The sequence below is a fragment of the Megalobrama amblycephala genome, linkage group LG7, assembly GCF_018812025.1.
Source record: "Megalobrama amblycephala isolate DHTTF-2021 linkage group LG7, ASM1881202v1, whole genome shotgun sequence".
Classification (NCBI taxonomy): Eukaryota; Metazoa; Chordata; class Actinopteri; order Cypriniformes; family Xenocyprididae; genus Megalobrama; species Megalobrama amblycephala.
Window position 1 is genome coordinate 24251717 of NC_063050.1, and position 20327 is coordinate 24272043.

The following is a 20327-nucleotide window of genomic DNA, read 5'->3' on the forward strand; positions in this document are numbered from 1 at the left end:
GCTTATTCTCTGTCCCACACACTTCTAGCCCTGGAGCTGCAGCTTTTACATTGAACCTCTCACCCATTAAGTGGATTAAATCCTCATTTCCTAGCAGATTTGGACTGTCTCCTCATATATTGGGCTTGAACTGTAGCACACTGCAGTCTATGTCCTTACCATTCACTGGATGGAGTGCTTGAAAACAAGCCATTTGAAATAAAAATAGACTATTTTGTTGGAGCCACAGTGCAGTGGTTGGCACACACACTGTGATTGGATCAACTGGGTCTGGTTTAGGTTATTTCCCGTTCGTGATCGTACACACACATAATATGTGGACATTTCCTGCAGCATAACTGTAGTTTATTCAAATGCACTTAAAGGGATTTTTGAGGTTCCTGATCCTGTCAACATAAAACGGCATCCACATCCCATTTTATTTCTGTAATGTGGTGTATTCCTCAGCAAAAATGAGAAAACTTTCATCATATACACACCCTCATGTTGTTCCAAATCTGTATTACTTTCTTTATTCTGCAGAGCACAGAATATATTTTAAAGAATGTTTGTGTTTGTTGCCCATACAATGAGACTCAGTGGGGTCCAAAAAAAAATGTGGACATTCAATGACATTCAATGTATTGATTAAAAAAAATAAAGAAATAAAATGAGAAATAAGAAAAGTTTGGTAACACTTTATTTTAGGGTCTTTTAACTAGTTGCTTATTAGCATGCATATTACTAGAATATTGGCTGTTTATTAGTACTTTTTAATCACATATTAATGCCTTATTCTGCATGATCTTATTCTACATTCTTAATCCTACCCAATACCTAAACTTAACAACTACCTTATTAAAGGTGCTAAAGAGGATGTTTTGTTTTATACATTTTTGCAATATTACTTGAAACTGTCTTTACTAACTGATAAAAGACTATTTATTAGGTGCACTGAAAGTAATAATATTAATATACATCATCTGTGCACAGGGCCTTAAAAACATCAGCCAATCGTTTACGCAATCATCGCGTAACCGATTGGCCCTCTGGCTTGTCAATCACTGCCATGACGTTCCTTGTGCGAGATGTGCGCGGCTGCGCGCTCCAGTAACTTTCCACACTCGCCACATGCAATGTTTTTGTCAGGAGACAGGAGTAACAACTGCAGATTATGAGTTACCTGTGGTGAGTCCGACATAATGAATCCACTAACACGACACAGCTAATGCCGGTGGTAAACATTCGTGTCCCAATAGAGGGTATGCACGTGACGTCACCGTCGACCGTTACAACTGCGGTCACGGCCACTGAGTGGCAAAAGACTGAAGGGGCTCACACACCGGACACGAAGCTCAGCGCCTCGCCACATCTTTAAAATTCGAACGCATTGTTTTCTGTGAGTGTACCTGTCCGCGGCGCCCAGCTACGACTCAGAAAAAATATAAAACAATGCGTTCGAATTTGAAAGACGCGGCGCTGAGCTTCGCGTCCGGTGTGCGAGCCCCTTGAGCGGCAGCATTGGTTTTCAGCGTGAATGTCGCGAAAAACACACAAAACACATCCAAAACGGGAAAGAGCTTTGTGATTGACTTGTACAAATAGCTTTGACACAAACCCTGAGGTATATATTTAAAAATTTCAGAAAGCAACAAGGAAAAAAACAAATCACTGCAATTCACAGAAACAGCTCGACTCAGAGAAACATGGATTTGCAGTTATCATTTTGTGTCAAATTGTTGGATTTTGAGGTAAAATCATACCGTATATATTGTATTGTTATATATTAGTTTGACAACTCATCAATTAAATATTTCCCATCTTTTATTCTGCATAATTGGGTGTTTTTCAATAAACAACACTGACAAAAACTATACTATACAACTATATTTGTTTTAGGGATGGACAATATGACGATATAACATTGATATAAGTGATTACTCGGATTTAAACCTACCGATATTGTAGTTATATAAAATATTCACAGGCAGATTTGCTTTATGTATTTCCCCACCGTCGAAATCAGGCACATATAAATTTCAGGAAACACGACTCCTGGCTGCATGTCAATATCCATGGATTAGGTTTATTTGACAAGTTGTAAGGAACACATTCAGTTCCAACCTTTAGTGTAAAAGTTTGTTTTACTCGTGTTTTCGCCGTTTTCCCTATTAAATCCAGTCATGCAGCAGGTTCTTTTGCCACTCAGTCCAGCTGAGGGAACGCGTTTTCGGCGGGAAACTCGTGCACTAGTTTTGGGAGGCGTTCCCTCGAAATGAGCTGTGAAGGAGGGGGGTTGTTCTTACGCGTGCGCTAACGCTGCATTCACACGGAGCGTCAGCGTCAACGCTTGCAACGCATAGACAGTAAAAGAAATGGACACAGCGACCCCATTGGAACTCAATTGAGACAAGTGAAGCCCATTTTTAGCGATTTTTAACACTTCCGTTTCTGACGCGCAGACTCAAACTAAGCTTGATGACGTCAGCAACCTGTCTGACAGATGTAAATCTTCTAGTAGCTGTGCGTGCAAACTGCCATCGTTAATCTTGCAGAGACGGCGAGCTTGAGCGGGGAGTTCTTTGGCGTGAGTGAGCAGGAGTAAGAATTCTGATTAATTATTTTGTATAGTATTTTAAAATGTAACGCCAGTACGCCATATTAAGTTAATGCATACTATTGCCTGCGAGCTTCTCCTCCTGTCTGTACGGTAATTTCTCTACTGTGCGACAGAGAGTCGAGTGGTTATGACGCAATCGTTAGCCTATTTTTACAAAAACTGTTTCTACGGGGCCATAATGTAACATAGAAGGTAATGGAGCCCTTTATACATTGTCGTGTATCTTTAGAAATAAATAATGGACAAATGGAGTCTTTAAACGCCTCAGATGTAAAGTTATTCGCTGTCAAAGTGACGCCAAAATGAATGGGAGTCAATGGGATGCTAACGCAAGTGAAGTTCTGCTACAAGATGGCGGCACGCGGCCGACTTCAACTTCCGGTCGACTTCCTTGGGCACTGTTGCAACCATAGACAGTAAAAGAAATGGACACAGCGACCCCATTGGAACTCAATTGAGACAAGTGAAGCCCATTTTTAGCGATTTTTAGCACTTCCGTTTCTGACGCGCAGACTCAAACTAAGCTTGATGACGTCAGCAACCTGTCTGACAGATGTAAATCTTCTAGTAGCTGTGCGTGAAAACTGCCATCGTTAATCTTGCAGAGACGGCGAGCTTGAGCGGGGAGTTCTTTGGCGTGAGTAAGCAGGAGTAAGTATTCTGATTAATTATTTTGTATAGTATTTTAAAATGTAACGCCAGTACGCCATCTCTCTTGACATCTCCCCGATTGCCTGCGAGCTTCTCCTCCTGTCTGTACGGTAATTTCTCTACTGTGCGACAGAGAGTCGAGTGGTTATGACGCAATCGTTAGCCTATTTTTACAAAAACTGTATCTACGGGGCCATAATGTAACATAGAAGGTAATGGAGCCCTTTATACATTGTCGTGTATCTTTAGAAATAAATAATGGACAAATGGAGTCTTTAAACGCCTCAGATGTAAAGTTATTCACTGTCAAAGTGACGCCAAAATGAATGGGAGTCAATGGGGATGCTAACGCAAGTGAAGTTCTGCTACAAGATGGCGGCACCCGGCCGACTTCAACTTCCGGTCGACTTCCTTGGGCACTGGTTGCAACGTGAGTGAAGCGACGCGACGGAACCCACAATTCAGTTCGGCAACGCATGACGTCACCCATTCAAAGTAAATGAGAAGCATTAACGCCGGCGCCCCTTGTGAATGCAGCGTAAGGGTCTTTGTTTTTTCAGTCGACGAAAAGATCCTCTTTAGCACATTCAACTGTTAATAAGCGGTAAATTAGGAGTTTATCGAGGAAAAAGTCATAGTTAATAGTTTATATGTGTTCCCTATACTAAAGTGTTACCAAAAGTTTGAATATCTTCTTTTGTGTTCAAAGAAGAAAGGCATACAGGTTCAGAAGAAATGCTGAACAAACCTAAATTGTCAAATTTGTCATGAACTGTTTCATAAAAGTTGTTTCTTATGCTCAAATAGCATTAAAAAAAGTATGTTTTAGGTTAGGTGCACGAGTCTCTGGTTTCTGAGAACCAGAGCTTCTAACGGCATCTTCAGTGATGAGATGACTACACTAATACAATACAATTGTCTCTTTTATTTGGAAGGCGGAACTTGCATGTCTAGAGCTGCCCCATTTCGTGTTGCAATTTCTTCCATCCATAGCAATACAAGAGCTCTATAACATATCTTTGGATTAAACCCAATCCGATTTCACATTCTGAAAGTTCTGTAATATCAACCCTAAAATTTGCAATGTGGTTCACATATCCGTTTACGTGTGCATTACATGTATTCCAAACTTCACTTCACGGCTCATTCTCTGTGTTCAGAACTGTGATAACGTCACCGGAGTATATTGTAATTTTTGCCTTGCTGACATCTTATCAATATTTAGTAAATATTCAGAAAATAGTTAGATTCAGGGGTTTACATGCTTATTTTTTCGTTGATCAGATTATTGGAGGTCTACAAATTTCATTCAGCTCAAGCTCAATCTGAGTGTTTGAGGTGTCCACTGTACATAAAGGCTTTTAGTCTGATTGAGCCATGATTACAGTATAAACATGTATAATAATGTAATAATGTGCACTGAATCACACAAAATAAGACATATAAATAGTAAACAGGGTAATTTCTTGAATTTGTTGTAGAGTGAAGTATAGTCACAGCCTCTGTCTAATTAGCTTACAAAGCACCTCCGGACTTTACCGTGTACGTGTGTACGTGTTGTCACACTTCAGTGCACTGTACACATCATTAGCGCGCAAATGTCTTCCAGACTGCTGTGAGATGTGTGTCCCTGAATGGGTGTGTTTGAGTACCACGTATTACATAATTATCATGACATGGCGGAGTCACAGACATCCAATAACTAATAGAGCAGATGATAGGACGAGACATGGGAGCGGGCTAAAAATAGGCAACGTGTCGAAGAGCCGGGTGCTTACATAATCAAATGAGCCCGAGCTAATGAGATGGGCAAACTCACTCTCCCGCCATCCCTGTCTGCTTCATCTCACTTTCTCTCCCTCTAGCTTTCTTTTTTCTCTCTCTCCTTCTGTCTCCCCTTCACTTCTGTTTCCTTGGATGCATTTTTTTTTTTTTTTTGCATGGTCATGAGTTAAGACCAAATCTCTATTTGCCCTGTGTCGCCTGTTCCTCTGTCTCTCTGCCTTAGAGAGTGAGACTGAGCAATGCAGCACTGCCTCAAATCTCAGATGTAGATGCTCCTGTGTACTTTGGTATTATGAACCAAACTCTGAATGTATTAATTTCGTTTCCTCCAGCACATTCGGGTTGTGGCCAGCATCTCCTCCCTCCTTCATGTTTTGAACTGTACAGTAAAAAATACTACACTTTCTTTGTGCTCTTTAAGAATAATCATTTCATGCTGCGTTTTCTGCCCTGGATGCAGCTATGTATGAAATATAAGCAAACTGTTATGTTTTTGTATCTCGGATGAATGAGACAGAGAAGGTGGGGCATTGAAAAACAAAACAGAAAAGGATTGAGTGTCTGCGATCAGAGAATCTGGGGCACAGAAGCTGCCATGTGTGAAGCCACAGCCCTGAAATCTGCCTGATCCAATAGATTCTGTTTATCTGGCAGGACTACACAGCTTGCGCTATTGGCAATCTGGGAGAGATTTGGAGTGGGCTGCGGATTTGCGCAAAAGAGCAAAAGTAATACTGTCTACTCTCACAGTCTGGCAAACAAGCACATTTTTTTTAGATCGGGCTCCTAACGAGGTTAATGGCGAATTTTCTCTCTGGGGACGTGGAGGTGTTACATTGTTAATGCTTATGTTCTTTGTCAGAAGATCTCGCTCTCTCATGCTGTTTTCCGAGGATTTTTCCATCACTGCTGCACCAGTAAATACAGACGAGACTTGCTGTTTTCCTACTCATATTACCATGATCACTTACTCCCTTCTTGATGCTCAATTCCCCAGGAGAAATAGAATTTGCTAAAACTGAAATCTGCCACAGAGGTTTGAATTATGATTTGGTCACTCAAACTTACTCTCCTCCTTTAGTGTGTGTTTTCTCTCTCTCTGTTTTCCACTGGGCTTTGCCACATACTGTATCCAGGTATTTTTCTTTGTCCATTCCCTTTTCTTCCTACTGCTGCTGTTTCTTTCCACTCACTCAACACCCACTCAAATGTCTGCAGCATCCCATGATCCAATTCACTGTCTTTCTACTGTTATCCACTACAGTTGACCTCTAAATATCTAAAAATCCTTGATGAAAATATAGTGACACTTAAAAATAAGGTACAATTCATTAACATGGGTTAATGCATTAGACATCATAAACTAGCAATGAACAATACTTTGTCAGCATTTATTAATATAGTTTAAAGTCACCATGAAATCAAAATTATCTTTAGCACTTTAACCCTTCGCATTTTAGATATATAAGGGAGTGCCATGAGTTCTTATTAATAAACTTTGTATTGTCCCAGTTGTTATGAGCTAAGTGTGATTATTGACTCACTTTAACTTTTAAAATTTTTGTAACTGTGATTGTTCCTTGGGTCCCTTAGGCTTAAAATGTATTTAAATGCACAATAATGAATTGGGAGTTAGGTATTTTCCTTATGTGACTAAAGCCTCTTGTACATCTGCAGTGTCGTCAGGAGATCTATCCCTTGTCATCCTACTTTCCAACAACTTGTGCATGTATGCCTGGTAAGGCACATTAAACCATACACTCTCAGACTCTGAGGATTCTGTCAACTCAGGTAAGTGGTTTTGGTGTTCTTTTGACACCTTTTTGTGTGTTTTGTCTGTTGAATGTTGAAAGTTTGAATGTTTTCTTGCCTTTTCAGGTGATGCATCACTGGGACTCTGATCACAATGAATGGTTTTGACTCCTCTACCATGTTCAGGTTTTACCTTATACACTGGTAAGTTGGGCGTTTTGTCAACCACAACATATGGCACAAAACTCTGTTCCATCAGCAGATGTTTGAAAACAAAGATCACCAGGGAGTCTTGCTTCCCTCCCAAATATTAAGTAGTAGGGAGAGTGTCCTGCAGCCTCATATTTTGTGCTCTTATAGCCATGGACCAGATACCTCACATGTTGAGTCCATTGGCACATTTTCTCATGTCCCAAGGTTCCCAAAATTTAGAGAACAGTGCAATTAAACCTCTTGGGCTTAGCATCACCTTGAGTATGATATGGAGTGGTACATGATGAGTAGCAAGAGCTCTATGATTAAATGGCTGTCAGAGGGACATCTTTGGTCGGAATGGATTCTTACGGGCAAGCCATAGTGCACAAAATACTTGTCCACTATGATCTTGGCTACTTGCACCATCTGATTCCTTGAGGAAAACGCCTGGGCATACCTTGTAAAATGATCTGTGACCACCAAGATGTTACTTATTCCATTTCAGTCAGACTCAAGTGAGAGGAAATCTATGCAGACTAGAACCAAGAGTCCATTGCTGGTAATTTGGTGCAAAGGAGTTGCTTTATTGCACAATGTTTCAAGGCCATGTCCCTTGCTTCAACGCTTCAATGATTTTCCTCATCAATCGTTTGGGGTTTTGCCAACTCAGCCATGGATTTCTTCTCCAAGTTGTCACAGTTCAGTTGAACAAGGAAAGCATACACATAAGGGATGTACTCGGGTGAGGCTCCTAGTTGTTCAACAATACCTAGGTGATATTTGAGCTTTAGATAAACATGAACTCACTGGCATATGGAAATTACTTCAGTCTCAGAGATGCTTTGCCAACCCTCGGTGTTCTCCCCTTCTGTCAGGTTTCTGGACAGCAAATCTGCATCAGTATTGTTCTTGCCTGGATGGTGTACAGCACATCAAAGTCGTAGGTGGATAAGGCAGCCAGCCAATGATATCTCGTGGTACGGAGTTTAGCAGTGGTGAGAATTGTATGTAAGTGGATTATTATCAGTACATACGGTGAATTTGGCTCCATATAAGTAATCATGGAATTTATGCACGACCACCCATTTCAAGGCAAGAAATTCCAACTGATAGATGAGATAACTCTGCTCTGAATTGTTCCATTTTCTACTGGCAATTGCCATGGGTTGCAGACCGGAAGAATGTTCCTGATAAAATACAGCACCTAGCCCATTTATATTGGCATCCATGTGCAAGACGTAGAGTTTGTTGGGGTCTGCAAAAGCTGGGGCTTTAGTAAGACACTGAATGACCTGCTGGCCATCTGTGCATGACTGGTTCCATCCTTCTCTGAAGGGCTCAGTCTCTTTCAGGTAGGTCTTGGATTTATCTTTGTCCAACTTTTTACCTCACTGGGTAGGTGCATAACCCTTTGTGAGCTCAGTAAGAGGTCGGACAATTGCAGCATAGTTGGCTATGAACCTATGGTAATACCCGCAGAAGCCAAGAAAAATCTCAAGGTCTTAAGGTCCATAGGCTGTGGCCAGGCACTGACCATCTTGACCTTGTCAGGGTCTGTTGCAATGCCTTCGGCAGATACTGTTACATACTTCAATTTGTTCTGGCAGAATTGGCGCTTGTCCAATGACACTTTTAGCCCTACTTCCTCTAATCTGTCCAGGACCTTAGAAGTCATGCTCATGCTCTTCCAATGACTTTCCAAAGACAGTCAGGTCATCCAGGTAGACAAGGACCTGATGCAGGTTCATATCACCAACAGCTTTTACCATCAAGCTTCGATCTTTTTCAATCCAATCATTTCCCCTGTGGCATATGCTCAAACTGATAGAATCCTAAGGGGCATATAGGCATTCGGACATAGCTATTTGGTAATAGCCACTTTTGAGGTCAATTACAGAAAACATTCTACACCCCGACAAACAATCGAATACATTGTCAGTGTGGGGCATAGTATACTGGTCTAGCACTGTTCGAGCATTAAGTGTGCAGTAGTCTTTGAACATTCTTACGCTTGCATTTTTCTTTCAGGCTATTATAATAGGGGAAACATAGGGGCTTCATGATTCCTTGATGGTGGCGACTTTCATAAGCTCCTGAATGTGTCTTCGAACATCATCATTATCTGTGGGTGCCAAAGACCTGGAGCGCTCACGAAAGGGCCTAGAATCAGATAGCTGAATATAGTGTTCCACTCTTTTCACCAAGCCCACGTCCCACTTGTGTAGTGAGAACACAGAAGCTCTTTCTGACAATACCTGCTTAAGTCTCTGTTTCCTTGTTTCAGGAATGGGAGAGTCTCCAAAGTTAATGAAGTTTGTATCAATCTCTCCTGTCTATGGGGCTAGGGATACCGGATGTGTTGGATGTAAGTGACCCACCCCTGTTCCTGCCGAAATCACTGTGTCCTTCAGAGGTTTATTATGCATCAGTACCGGGAAATGGTAGACATCCATTTCAGAATGTGGCACTACCATGGGCTATAATAACACTCCAACCGGAATCGTGCCATCTGGAGAAGCCTCTACCAACAGAACCTCTTCTCCCAATGGTTTGTTTAACTCTACCTTACAGATCGCCACACAATCCCCTCCCGGGGACAAGAAGCCAGGAACAAACCACCTTACACTACCCACTCATTCATCTTCACTGGGGACCAGCTAAGCCAAACACTTGAAGAGGTTAGCATTGTTTTTTAAAATAACCTGTGTTTGGTCTGGACTACATGTTCCCAGACAGATCAAGGCTAAGACTGAAAGGGAACTCAATGTCTACCATCACATAACCCAAGTAGGGATAGCTGGACTCACTTAAGAAAGCTCCAAATGGCCAATCTTGTGATGGGGTTAATGGGAACGTCTGACAGATGCTGTTTATACCAGGCTCCGAAGATGATGGTTACTTGCAAGCCACTGTCTACTAAGGCATCACATGCCTGTCCATTGACTTTCAGCTGGACAACAGACATTGGGCCAACCAACCTTTTGGAAGTTGCCTTTGTTTTTGTATGTCTACTGCACTCCTCTTGACTGGACTGTCAGTTCTGTCTTTGGCTCAGGTAAAAGCAAGTCTCTACCTTTTGCTTTTTTCGGTGACTGGATTAATCTTTGAATGAGTTTGGCTTGATTTTTAGAATTTTTGCATTTTGCAGCAAAGTGTCCACTTTCTCCACAGCGGTAGCAGTAATATTCATCTGCACCATTGGACGTAGTTAGCCTTACCTGTTATTCTCCACAGGTAAGGAGCCAAAAGGGGAAATGGGCTTTTTACTTTGAATTTTCTGTTGTAATCTTTTAACCCATTTTTTTTCCTCTAGGAAACGTATAAAAAGATCCCGGAATGACAAGAAACTGAATGACTTCCCTCCAAGGAAAAAGAGGACACTAATTTCTTCCTGAGCAATGGGACTGGATTTGAAAAGTTTGTCCTCAAGAGTAAGTTTGAAACTCAGAAATCTGCTGTCTGTTTCAGAAGGGGGAAATCTGGGGTATGTTGTGGTAAAATAAATAAATAAATAAAAGACCTCTTCACTCAACACAGAGCAAATATGGAAAAATACCTTAAAAGTCTCCAGTAAGAAATGTGTGTCTCACCTCCTTGCTTTAAATGTCCATCGATTGTGGTGATTTCCTCAGGGCCAAAGGCATTCTGAGCACTCCCATTAACTCAGAAGTCTTTCTGGAATCATCCTCCTCTGAAACTACCACAAATCTTTGCGCTGACGACTCGTCAACAATCTGAGCAAGACAGACATTGCTCAGAGTTATTTCGCTGTATTAGTAAATGGTGGATAAACACAACCAGGATTACTTTGTGAAGAAATCATTCTTACTCATCTCTGTAGTATAAGTTTCCGTTCTCATTTTGACAACACACTACAGAAACAATTTTAACACAGCATTTTTAATGCTATATTTTTGTAAAACAAAATGACACCAGATAATCACACACTATTCTCCCTCGTGCTTCCTAGTTAACATTTGCTCTCCATTCTTCCCACCCCCTTCACCTTAACCTAGGTCTCTGTTTGGACACCAAACATGGACAAGTGAACACGATTGGTTAAACAATAGCAATGTCAAAACACAAAAATAAAAAAAATAAAAATACCCCATTAACTTAATAACAAACATAGTAATTATTCACCAACATATACATTATAATGTGCACATAAAATAAATGTATACAGAAAATTAAATCGATCACAGCAATAGCAAACCACAATCAAGTCCTGTCCTACATTTTTTATTCTTCAAGAAGCCTTTTCACTCGGATATATGTCACAATAGTGAAGAAAGACTACTGCAACTAATGCAATAACTCATTAACAGTCTTCCCTGGTGACGTATCCAGTTATTTAGTCTACATAAACCCTCCTCTTTTTTAAAAAAATAGGCTGCAAGCTCGCATTCATAAAGTCTCAGTCCAACCAGCAACCAATCGATAGATCCAAGTTCCAATTTCAATAATCCGTTGTCACAATATGAAAGAAAAAAAGTCACGTCTGTTTCATTACGACTTTAATGTTGAAAATGTGATTTAAAAAAAAACCCAACATACTATTGTTAATTCATGTTATTTCAGAATACAATAATATTAATTAATACAACAGCTAAAAATCTGTCAGCATTTGTAGAAATTAACATTAAATTAATGAATGCTGTAAAAGTATTCTCTGTTCATATTATTAAATTGAACCTAAGTGTAAAACACTTCACAATAAGTTGGTGCCCCACTAGCCAATTCTTTTGGCAGATTTTTAGTCATTTACATATTTGTTTGGGAATCAGAGGAAGTTAGTGAGTGAATAGTGGAAAAATACTTTCTGCTGAGGTAATGTTCCTGCAGACCTTATGACAAGATCCACCTTGTCTGAAATTTTCACTTGCAGGTAATAAAAAATCACAAAGCATGAATTTTGTAAGCTGCCCCAAGTTTATTGCATATTTCTAGGATACTGGCTGTTGCATTAAAGGTGCCCAGGAATGCTTTTTCACAAGATGTAATATAAGTCTAAGGTGTCTCCTGAATGTGTCTGTGAAGTTTCAGCTCAAAATACCCCCTATATATTTTTTTTTAATTAATTTTTTTAACTGCCTATTTTGGGGCATCATTAACAATGCACTGATTTACACTCGGCGCCGCCCCCTTAAATCGCATGCTCCCTGCCACATGAGCTGTCGACTATATTACAGCGCATTTACAAAGTTCACACAGCTAATATAACCCTCAAATGGATCTTTACAAGATGTTCGTCATGCATGCTTCGAATTATGTGAGTAAAGTATTTATTTGGATGTTAAAGTTTTATTCTGAGTGAATTTGAGGCTGTCCTCCGTGGCTAACGGCTAATGCTACACTGTCGGAGAGATTTATAAAGAATGAAGTTGTGTTTATGAATTATACAGACTGCAAGTGTTTAAAAAATGAAAATAGCGACGGCTCTTGTCTCCGTGAATTCAGTAAGAAACAATGGTAACTTTAACCTCATTTAATAGTACATTAGCAACATGCTAACGAAACATTTAGAAAGACAATTTACAAATATCAGTAAAAATATCATGCTATCATGGATTATGTCAGTTATTATTGCTCCATCTGCCATTTTTCGCTGTTGTTCTTGCTTACCTAGTCTGATGATTCGGCTGTGTGCAGCTCCAGACGTTAACTGGCTACCCTTGTGTAATCCCTTTCATAATGTTGGGAACATGGGCTGGCATTATGCAAATATTGTGGGCGTATACCCCGACTGTTACGTAACAGTCGGTGTTATGTTGAGATTCGCCTGTTCTTCGGAGGTCGTTTAAACAAATGAGATTTATATAAGGAGGAAACAATGGGGTTTGAGACTCACTGTATGTCTTTTCCATGTACTGAACTCTTGTTATTTAACTATGCCAAGGTAAATTCAATTTTTGAATCTAGGGCACCTTTAATGCCTTATTCTGTATGATCATATTCTACATCCATCCCTTAATCCTACCCAATACCTAAACTTAACAACTAACTTACTAACTATTAATAAGCAGTAATTAGAACTTTATTTAGGCAAAAGTGGTAGTAAATAGTTAGTTAATAGTGTGAATTATAGTCTGTATCTAAAGTGTGACCGCAGATGTTCTCCAGCTGAAACCAAATACATTTGTGTAGTTATACATACACTGAAAATTACAGCAGAATTAACACCAATTCCTGAAATAAAGAGGGCACAGTAATTAATTGTTAACTGGTTTATTGGAATCCCTTGATGTTTCTGCAAACACAGTTATGGCAAGATTTGCAACAAGATATACAGTTTAGAGGAACTAGTTGCATCTGTCTTTTGCTCATGTTGAATATTTCTGTACTGAGGAGATTTGCTAACAAGTATTGTACAAAGCACTGATTTAAAAAAGGGAAAAATAAAAATATGAACAGGAAATGCTCTTTTGTCACAAAAGAGATATGGCTTTGTCACTTCAAACAATGTATAACACACAGATTCAGGTTTATCCCCAAAAAAGAAATATCAATATTCATTAACACATACGTGTTAATGTGCACACAAGATGTGATCTGTGGGTTTTCACTAGTAAGCTGCATTTTAGTTTCAACATATTGGTTTACCTTGACCATGCTTTGCCCTTATTTTGCACAAAGGTGCTGCTTGGTGGTAATGTGATTTGTACAAATGCATAGTTTTACATGTTAGACTCCCCAAAAACACATCTAAAAAGTCTTACGTAGACTGTCAAAGCTGAAGTTACAAGCAACCCAAAAGCATCCCGTGGATCCACACCAACTTTTAGTATTTCAAGCTTCATCATTTGGTGATGGAATAACACAAATTGCTAACATGCTGCAACAAGCATGGCCATCTATATTCTCTTAAGCTGCTGATAGACATCTGAATTCATACCAGGCTGTTCAGGTTCATTTGTGATCCCCGTCCTATAGTTCTGTCTTTAGATTTTTCTTACATAATTGTTGATTTTTATACTCTTTTAAAAAATTCCATATATTTTTCATATACTCTATAAATAATAATATAGAGCCTTGCTAGTTCTCAAGACATCAATAACTTGTGAAACACTGATTAAAAAAAAAAAAAAAATTAAAATCTTTTCTAACAGTGCAAAATGAAAGAGTTCAGTTTCAATGTTTTTTTTTTTGTTTGTTTGTTTCTTGTTTTTTGCTTGGTTTGAATTTTATGTATATATTTACTTTAAAAAATCTGGGATAAAAAAATGTTGGCAACCAAGTATTTTTCATTTCAGCATAATATAGCTATTATAGCTCTGAAGTGAGCACTGTGTTGTGTTTTTTGTTAGATTCGTAGGCGAAGCAATGGGGAAAAACACAAACATACAATTAGTTCACATTACTACAGACCAAAATGACAAGTTTAAAGTTAGTGACATTCAGGGAGTAAACAAGTCTCTCTTGCTGTGAAAAGTAAATATAAAATAAATGTATATTCATCATGCTCTCTGGGTCTTACTCTGGATTCTGACTGACTATGGGCAGTCAGTAACTGTTATGGGGAAAATGTGTGAACTTCATCCCAATGTCCGACAAATATTTAATATAGAAATGTTCCATACAACTCAACATAATAATAATTCACTGATTTATTTACAATAGATGCTGTTAAATGGTAACTTTTGTGAGAAAAAAAGGCACAAGTTTCCCTTCTTAAATACACTGTAAACATCTTTTCAAAAAGCATGCATAAACAGTTCACTTTACAAAAGATCTCATATACTCTTTTTAGACAAATTACTAATATATTGTGTCCAGCAAAATAGAATCTCTCAAAAATACTTCACATCCTATGAACCTTTTAACATTTATTCTTTTATATTTATATATCTGTGTATTTAAAAAAGGGAAAGGTTGGGGAAAAGAGACTACTGTAAATACCTTTGCAACATCTAGTTTTAGGTCCATTAAAAACTTTCAACATACAGTGTATTGACAGGTCGGTGAAATGGGATTTGCCTGGGCAGGCACCACAGATTGATTGATTTGTTCTTTTTGAACTATTATAATTATGATTTTTGTCCTCAACAGTCATTTACCACCAACCAGCTACATCACAAAGGCAAACATCAAAAGTTCTTGGACCTTTCCAGTTCACAAACATCCCAAACTGACCCCCACCCACCCCCCAAAGCACATTACATAACCAACACAATAGCAGAACATCTAATATCCCAATTGTCACATTATCGTGTCTGTGCAAATCAAAATCAGCCAATAGGATCGTACTAATCCTATCACAGAGAAAACCAACAATGCCCTCTCAAAACTGAAGCTTGTTTGTGCCTTTAAGAAATTTGAGAGAAACAGAAAAACAAATACACGCACACAAACGCACAAAACACACGCAAACCTTCACTGTCCTCAGACTCACAGCATTTTAGAACAAGCAGTACCTCTTTTGATTCCATCAGTAGCACAGTGGGGTTATGAAACAGTGGTCCAAATTCCTTTTTTTAGATACAATTCACTCAAGTACTCTCAAGTCGACTGGTATTTTCCCAAAATAGCTATGTTTTAATTGCAAGGTGGTTTAAATCAAAAACTTTCTATGTACAATGTTTGAAAAATATGCCTACAAGCAACAATTATAATCATAAGATACACATATATTGTGTGTTTATGAGCAGGTTACTGTTATTGTTGTTTACTAATATGAAAGCTGTATTCTTCAAAAAAGCTGTTAATTAATCCCATACTGTATCTAACTGTACATGTGCTGCTACTGAAAATGTTCTACTTTTTACGTTAAGAAAACAGAAGCACCTTGTTAGAAAATGGCTTCTAGCTGGATTGATTCTTTGAAACAAAACAAATCTTTACAATCGTATAAAATGCTTTTCTTCTCTGGAACTGTAAATTAGTACTGTATTTTCCTTATCGTCAAAAGGGAGCTGGTTTAGTGACAGCTTAGGTACAATTTACTAAATCTGCTACAGTTCTAGCTTGCACACAAAATGTGGCATGTGTGTTTGCGTGAGCTTCATTTTTTACAAGACGAGCCATAATATTTGCTGTATTGCAAATGTAAAAAAAAAAAAGATTTATTCTATCTAATAGCATTTTTGTCGAGCTGCCATTTTCAGCTTATCAATCATCGGGACACCATAACACTCCATCAGTGTGGCCAGTACTCTCTGTGTAAACACTTCAAGTCATCAAAATATACATTGATGCCATTTTTGCAGATAAATTTAGATTTAGAATAACTTTCATGCACAAATTAGTCACAATTCATCTTAATTTAATGTATTGTAGCCCTTGGAATATGTCCTGTCCCATTTCTTCTTTGTAAACACCCCAATTTAATCTTCTTTTCATGCAACTGATACGATTGTGGACATATTTCTGTCTTAATCCGTTGTAAAGAGCAGTTTTCGTTACTGAATCTCAAATTTTACGAGCGCCAAATTTTGGGCAAGTTATATAAGAATGCAATGGTATTTACTGGCAGACTGACAGGTCTCGGAGTCAAGGATATGTCTAGTACGTGGGCCCATTTTACTGCGCGTGTGTGTGTAATGTATTCACATGTGACTGTGCACTATAGCTTTACCAAAGAATATGGCTTCATATCCATATAGAACATTGTCAGCATTGTCTTTGGGGGTAAGAAACGCACTGTCACATGAAATATGAGTTCTTCTCTGTTGGCTGGGTACAGAGATCACTCTTTGCCTTCCCTCACTACGCAAGCCTTATATGGCTTTAAACCAAGCCTCTTGTTACGCCTTGCTTTGTGCATAGCGGGCTTGCTCTTGTTTGCTCTCTGAGGGCTGGCTGTCCTCTGTTTTTCCTCTCATTTGAACCTTCATTTTTCCCTCCTTTTGCAAGCTTTCAGTCATTTCTTATGAAAGTAGAGGGTGTTTGTTAGGCCTGATTCCACCTTTGGTATCTGGTCACTGATAATTTCCACAAGCATCTCGGGGAACTCGACCTTCAGAGCCTGGGATTCACGGAAAGTGTAGAAACAAAAGTCCAACAGGCTCCCCACAAGCTGTAAAGAGAGAGAGAGAACACTTCTGTCAAAGGAACTGTCATATTTAATTCAAAATGACAGTGCTTATCATTAATGTTCTAGTGAAACATGAGTCTGGGTAAACATGTATTGATGTATTAGAAAAGAAAAGACAGTAGAGCAGCTGAGCTCATTAATGGATGCTCAGTCTAACTGACCAAAGCGCTTTTAGGCAGAACTTGTTTCTCTTCATCTTACAAATTAATAAATCAACACTGCTGTCAAGTGTTCTTTGCCCTCAAGTGCAATTCAAAATGTCTTTTCCAGTACTTTTGTGTGCTATTACAAAATATTGAGCTGGCAGCAATGCAAAAAGTGATTAGAAATGAACAGCTCTCAGAAGTGAACTGCGGCTCTCATCTCTCAGTGGCAACATGAAGGACGGCAGTTTTTCATCTGAATGCACACTTGACATAACTCTTTAATAATCTACAGCTACCTTTTAAACATTAATGTTTTTCAGCTTCTAATCACATAAACATTTGTGAGTCACTTCTTGTGGATACATAAATATCAGCTCATTCGGAATATTGAGCTGATATTTTTGAGCTGTTTGATTTAGGTATGTATTTATGTATATTTTTTTTTTTTGTCAGAATGGGGTCTCCGCTTACTACAGATACTATCAATAAAGCTGAAGATTTCTGCTACTTGAAAGAAACCCTATAAACTCTGTCCCATTTATTTACATCAGGGTTTTTGGGGTCCAGGAACCCCCATGGATGTTAACAAGATATTAAATTTGTTTAGTGCAAGAATGTATCCTGTCATAAATCATGAGATTAATCACAACCTATTTTATTCTTTTGACAGCCATAATTTTTAACAATAAGAAAAAACAAAGCTTAATTATCTTGCATTAATAGTGGGTAAAGAAACAGTGAACATAATAGAAAATGTTTTCAGGATAATGATTTAATAATTTCTTGTGGCTTTAATGCAAAAGCCAATTATTTTTTATATTATTTTTTTGTCAACAACATGTTTTGTATATATATATATATATATATATATATATATATATATATATATATATATATATTTATCACACAGTATAAATAGATCTTTATTCAAGAACATATAAATTAACTATGCTTTAGAAAGTTGGAAAATCCCCATTTCAAAATCCCTATTTAAATCAGTAATCTTAAAACTGCTTTGCTTGAACGTTATTTAAAATTAAATTTAGCATAATTATGACATCTTATGGAAATCATATGAGGTATTTCTTACATGACGGATTCGTTTGGGGAGGTACAGTTAGGATTTCTAGATATGTATGAGTGCCTTTTTGACAAAGCAATAAGCTTAATAGACTTACTCTGGATAATTTGAGCAGATTTGCATCTGACTTTGATCTATTAGCCGATAACAGAGGAGTGTTTCGACTTACTTCATGCATGGCGTCCAATAGCTTGGTGAGCTGGAAGAAGCGCTGCCATGTCTGGCCGGAATTGTTAGTGGCTTTTCCAACTGAGCGGCGGAGCTCCTTGATGTAATTCACCCGCATCTCCTCAAATGCCCCTTGGTTCTTCAGACCATCTTTGGGCACTGTCAGTAAAAAGGGATGTCATTTTGAAAACAGTGGCCAGTAGTAGTGAGTAAAACAACACTTATAAGTCGCATCTGTCTGTCTGTCTGTCTCTCTTTATTCATCCTTCCATCTAACCTGTCTGTGTCGCAGTCTACCTTCTCAGGTGATTAATGTTCCCTTGTGTGAAGTTTTTCAGGATTAACTTGATCAAAGTACTGAAAAGTACTTTCACTTTTGGCAGATGAGATACAGAATCTCATTCAGGTTGAAGGGAGTAATTCTCTCCTATCCTGTAGAGAGCAAGTGCACTTATGGCCTACAGCCAACCATGTGAAATGACATTCAGCTTCTGGACAGCTGAAAAAGAAACAGTTCATCCTCACCCTCGTTCTACTCATTTTTTAACAACATGCAAATGATGTCTGTTCTGATGAAATTAGTAATTTTGTTGCGTCTCACTGACTGGCTAATTGAATTGCTTAATTTCTGTTTGTCTAAAATGTGATTTTGATAATAACAATCAACTTTTGCAGACAAAGCAATATGTGCTAAAAAAGCAATTACCTAGCGGCACCTTAAGGTTGTAGTGATAATTATGGAAAACTTTTAATTAAAAAAAGTTTTTATTAAGATGCAAGAACCAACATCATTTAATAATACTCTGTATTGCCTTAAGACACAAGCATGTTCCCAATTCTTAGCACGGAACTAACTAAAATGATTACACATTTTGTTAACATTACCAAATTACAACAAGAAGTCCTTCATGATGCTCTCAACTCTATGTGTTGAATGAAGAGCACCTCTGTTCATTGGGGTGTGTTAAACCCGCAGTCACCTCCCCCTGTTTTCTTCTCTCCCACTGACCCACATCCAGCCTCATTAGCCACAGGCTGCCATTTAGAGCACCAGTGAATAAAAGTGGGATGATTACCCCATGCTAATTGGTGTCTTGTCAAAAGAAATAAATTATTCTGCCAGTAGAATCTGTCATTTTGTTGACATAGGAAGAGTCAGTTAAAGAGCTTTGCCGTATGCAAGGCCACGATGAGTCAGATACATTGGTTAATGCAGTATTCTGTAGATTAACATAAAACTGATGCTATTGATAGTTGCAACTTGAGATGTGGAGATACAGAGAGTCAATCAACAACTTGTGACAGTGTTACCACACACAAAAAAAAAATCAAGGTAATTTTGGGGAGGTTTTAAAAACAAATATAAAGCTTACAATATTATAAAAGTACTAATTCTCCAGTTAAAACATTGTCATGGCAACACCTTAAAATTGCATATATGACTTTACACAGAAAGATTACTAATCTTTAGATTTCATACTAAAACTGCGCATATTGACTTGCATATTATTTACATCTTGAAAAAAAAACACCCTGTATTTTAATGTTTACGGATTGGCCACATTAACTGTAAAAGGGTTTTTTTGAGAAAAGGATGGACAAGTCTAAATTTATTTTTCATGGTAATTACATTAAGTGCTGTTGATTAAGCTTAACTTAGATTATTCATTAGGGCTTTTCACACTGCACTTAACCCCAGGTAAATGAACTTTTCACACTTGTAATTCAGAAGTAGGGTTAGCACCACAAAATATAAAACTAAGTAGCATTGTTTTTAAAGAGATAGGAAAGGTAAACTGTTCAAGCTTTTAAATGATAAAAATAAATTTTTAAGAAGGCTTAAGTAGAGCTTTCCACACTGAGCTTAATTTTCTTTCGAATCACCACTTTTAACCCCGGGTTAAGGAATGTTTCACA

At 38.3% G+C, this 20327-nt stretch overlaps 1 protein-coding gene and 1 long non-coding RNA gene across 5 annotated transcripts in view; one reads left to right on the forward strand and one right to left on the reverse strand.

The window, feature by feature from the left end:
* Positions 1-1113: 1113 nt before the first annotated feature.
* On the forward strand, positions 1114-11787 carry LOC125272091. Of its 4 annotated transcripts, none has more exons than XR_007185770.1 (5): positions 1114-1167; positions 6713-6826; positions 6914-10037; positions 10131-10216; positions 10296-11787. It is a non-coding gene; the product is annotated as an uncharacterized LOC125272091 (long non-coding RNA). The 4 variants fall into 4 exon arrangements; XR_007185769.1 differs by having other exon boundaries at positions 10154-10216; XR_007185768.1 differs by having other exon boundaries at positions 6914-6991; positions 9267-10216.
* A 1407-nt stretch (positions 11788-13194) lies between these two features.
* Positions 13195-20327, reverse strand: part of nr3c2 (nuclear receptor subfamily 3, group C, member 2) — a 90191-nt gene continuing 83058 nt past the window's right edge. The window contains exons 8-9 of the mRNA XM_048196671.1: positions 18412-18569; positions 13195-16997 (exon numbers count right to left, since the gene is read on the reverse strand). Coding sequence (XP_048052628.1) covers positions 16842-16997; positions 18412-18569 — 314 coding nt within the window. The 3' untranslated portion in view covers positions 13195-16841. The remainder of the gene's footprint in view (positions 16998-18411; positions 18570-20327) is intronic.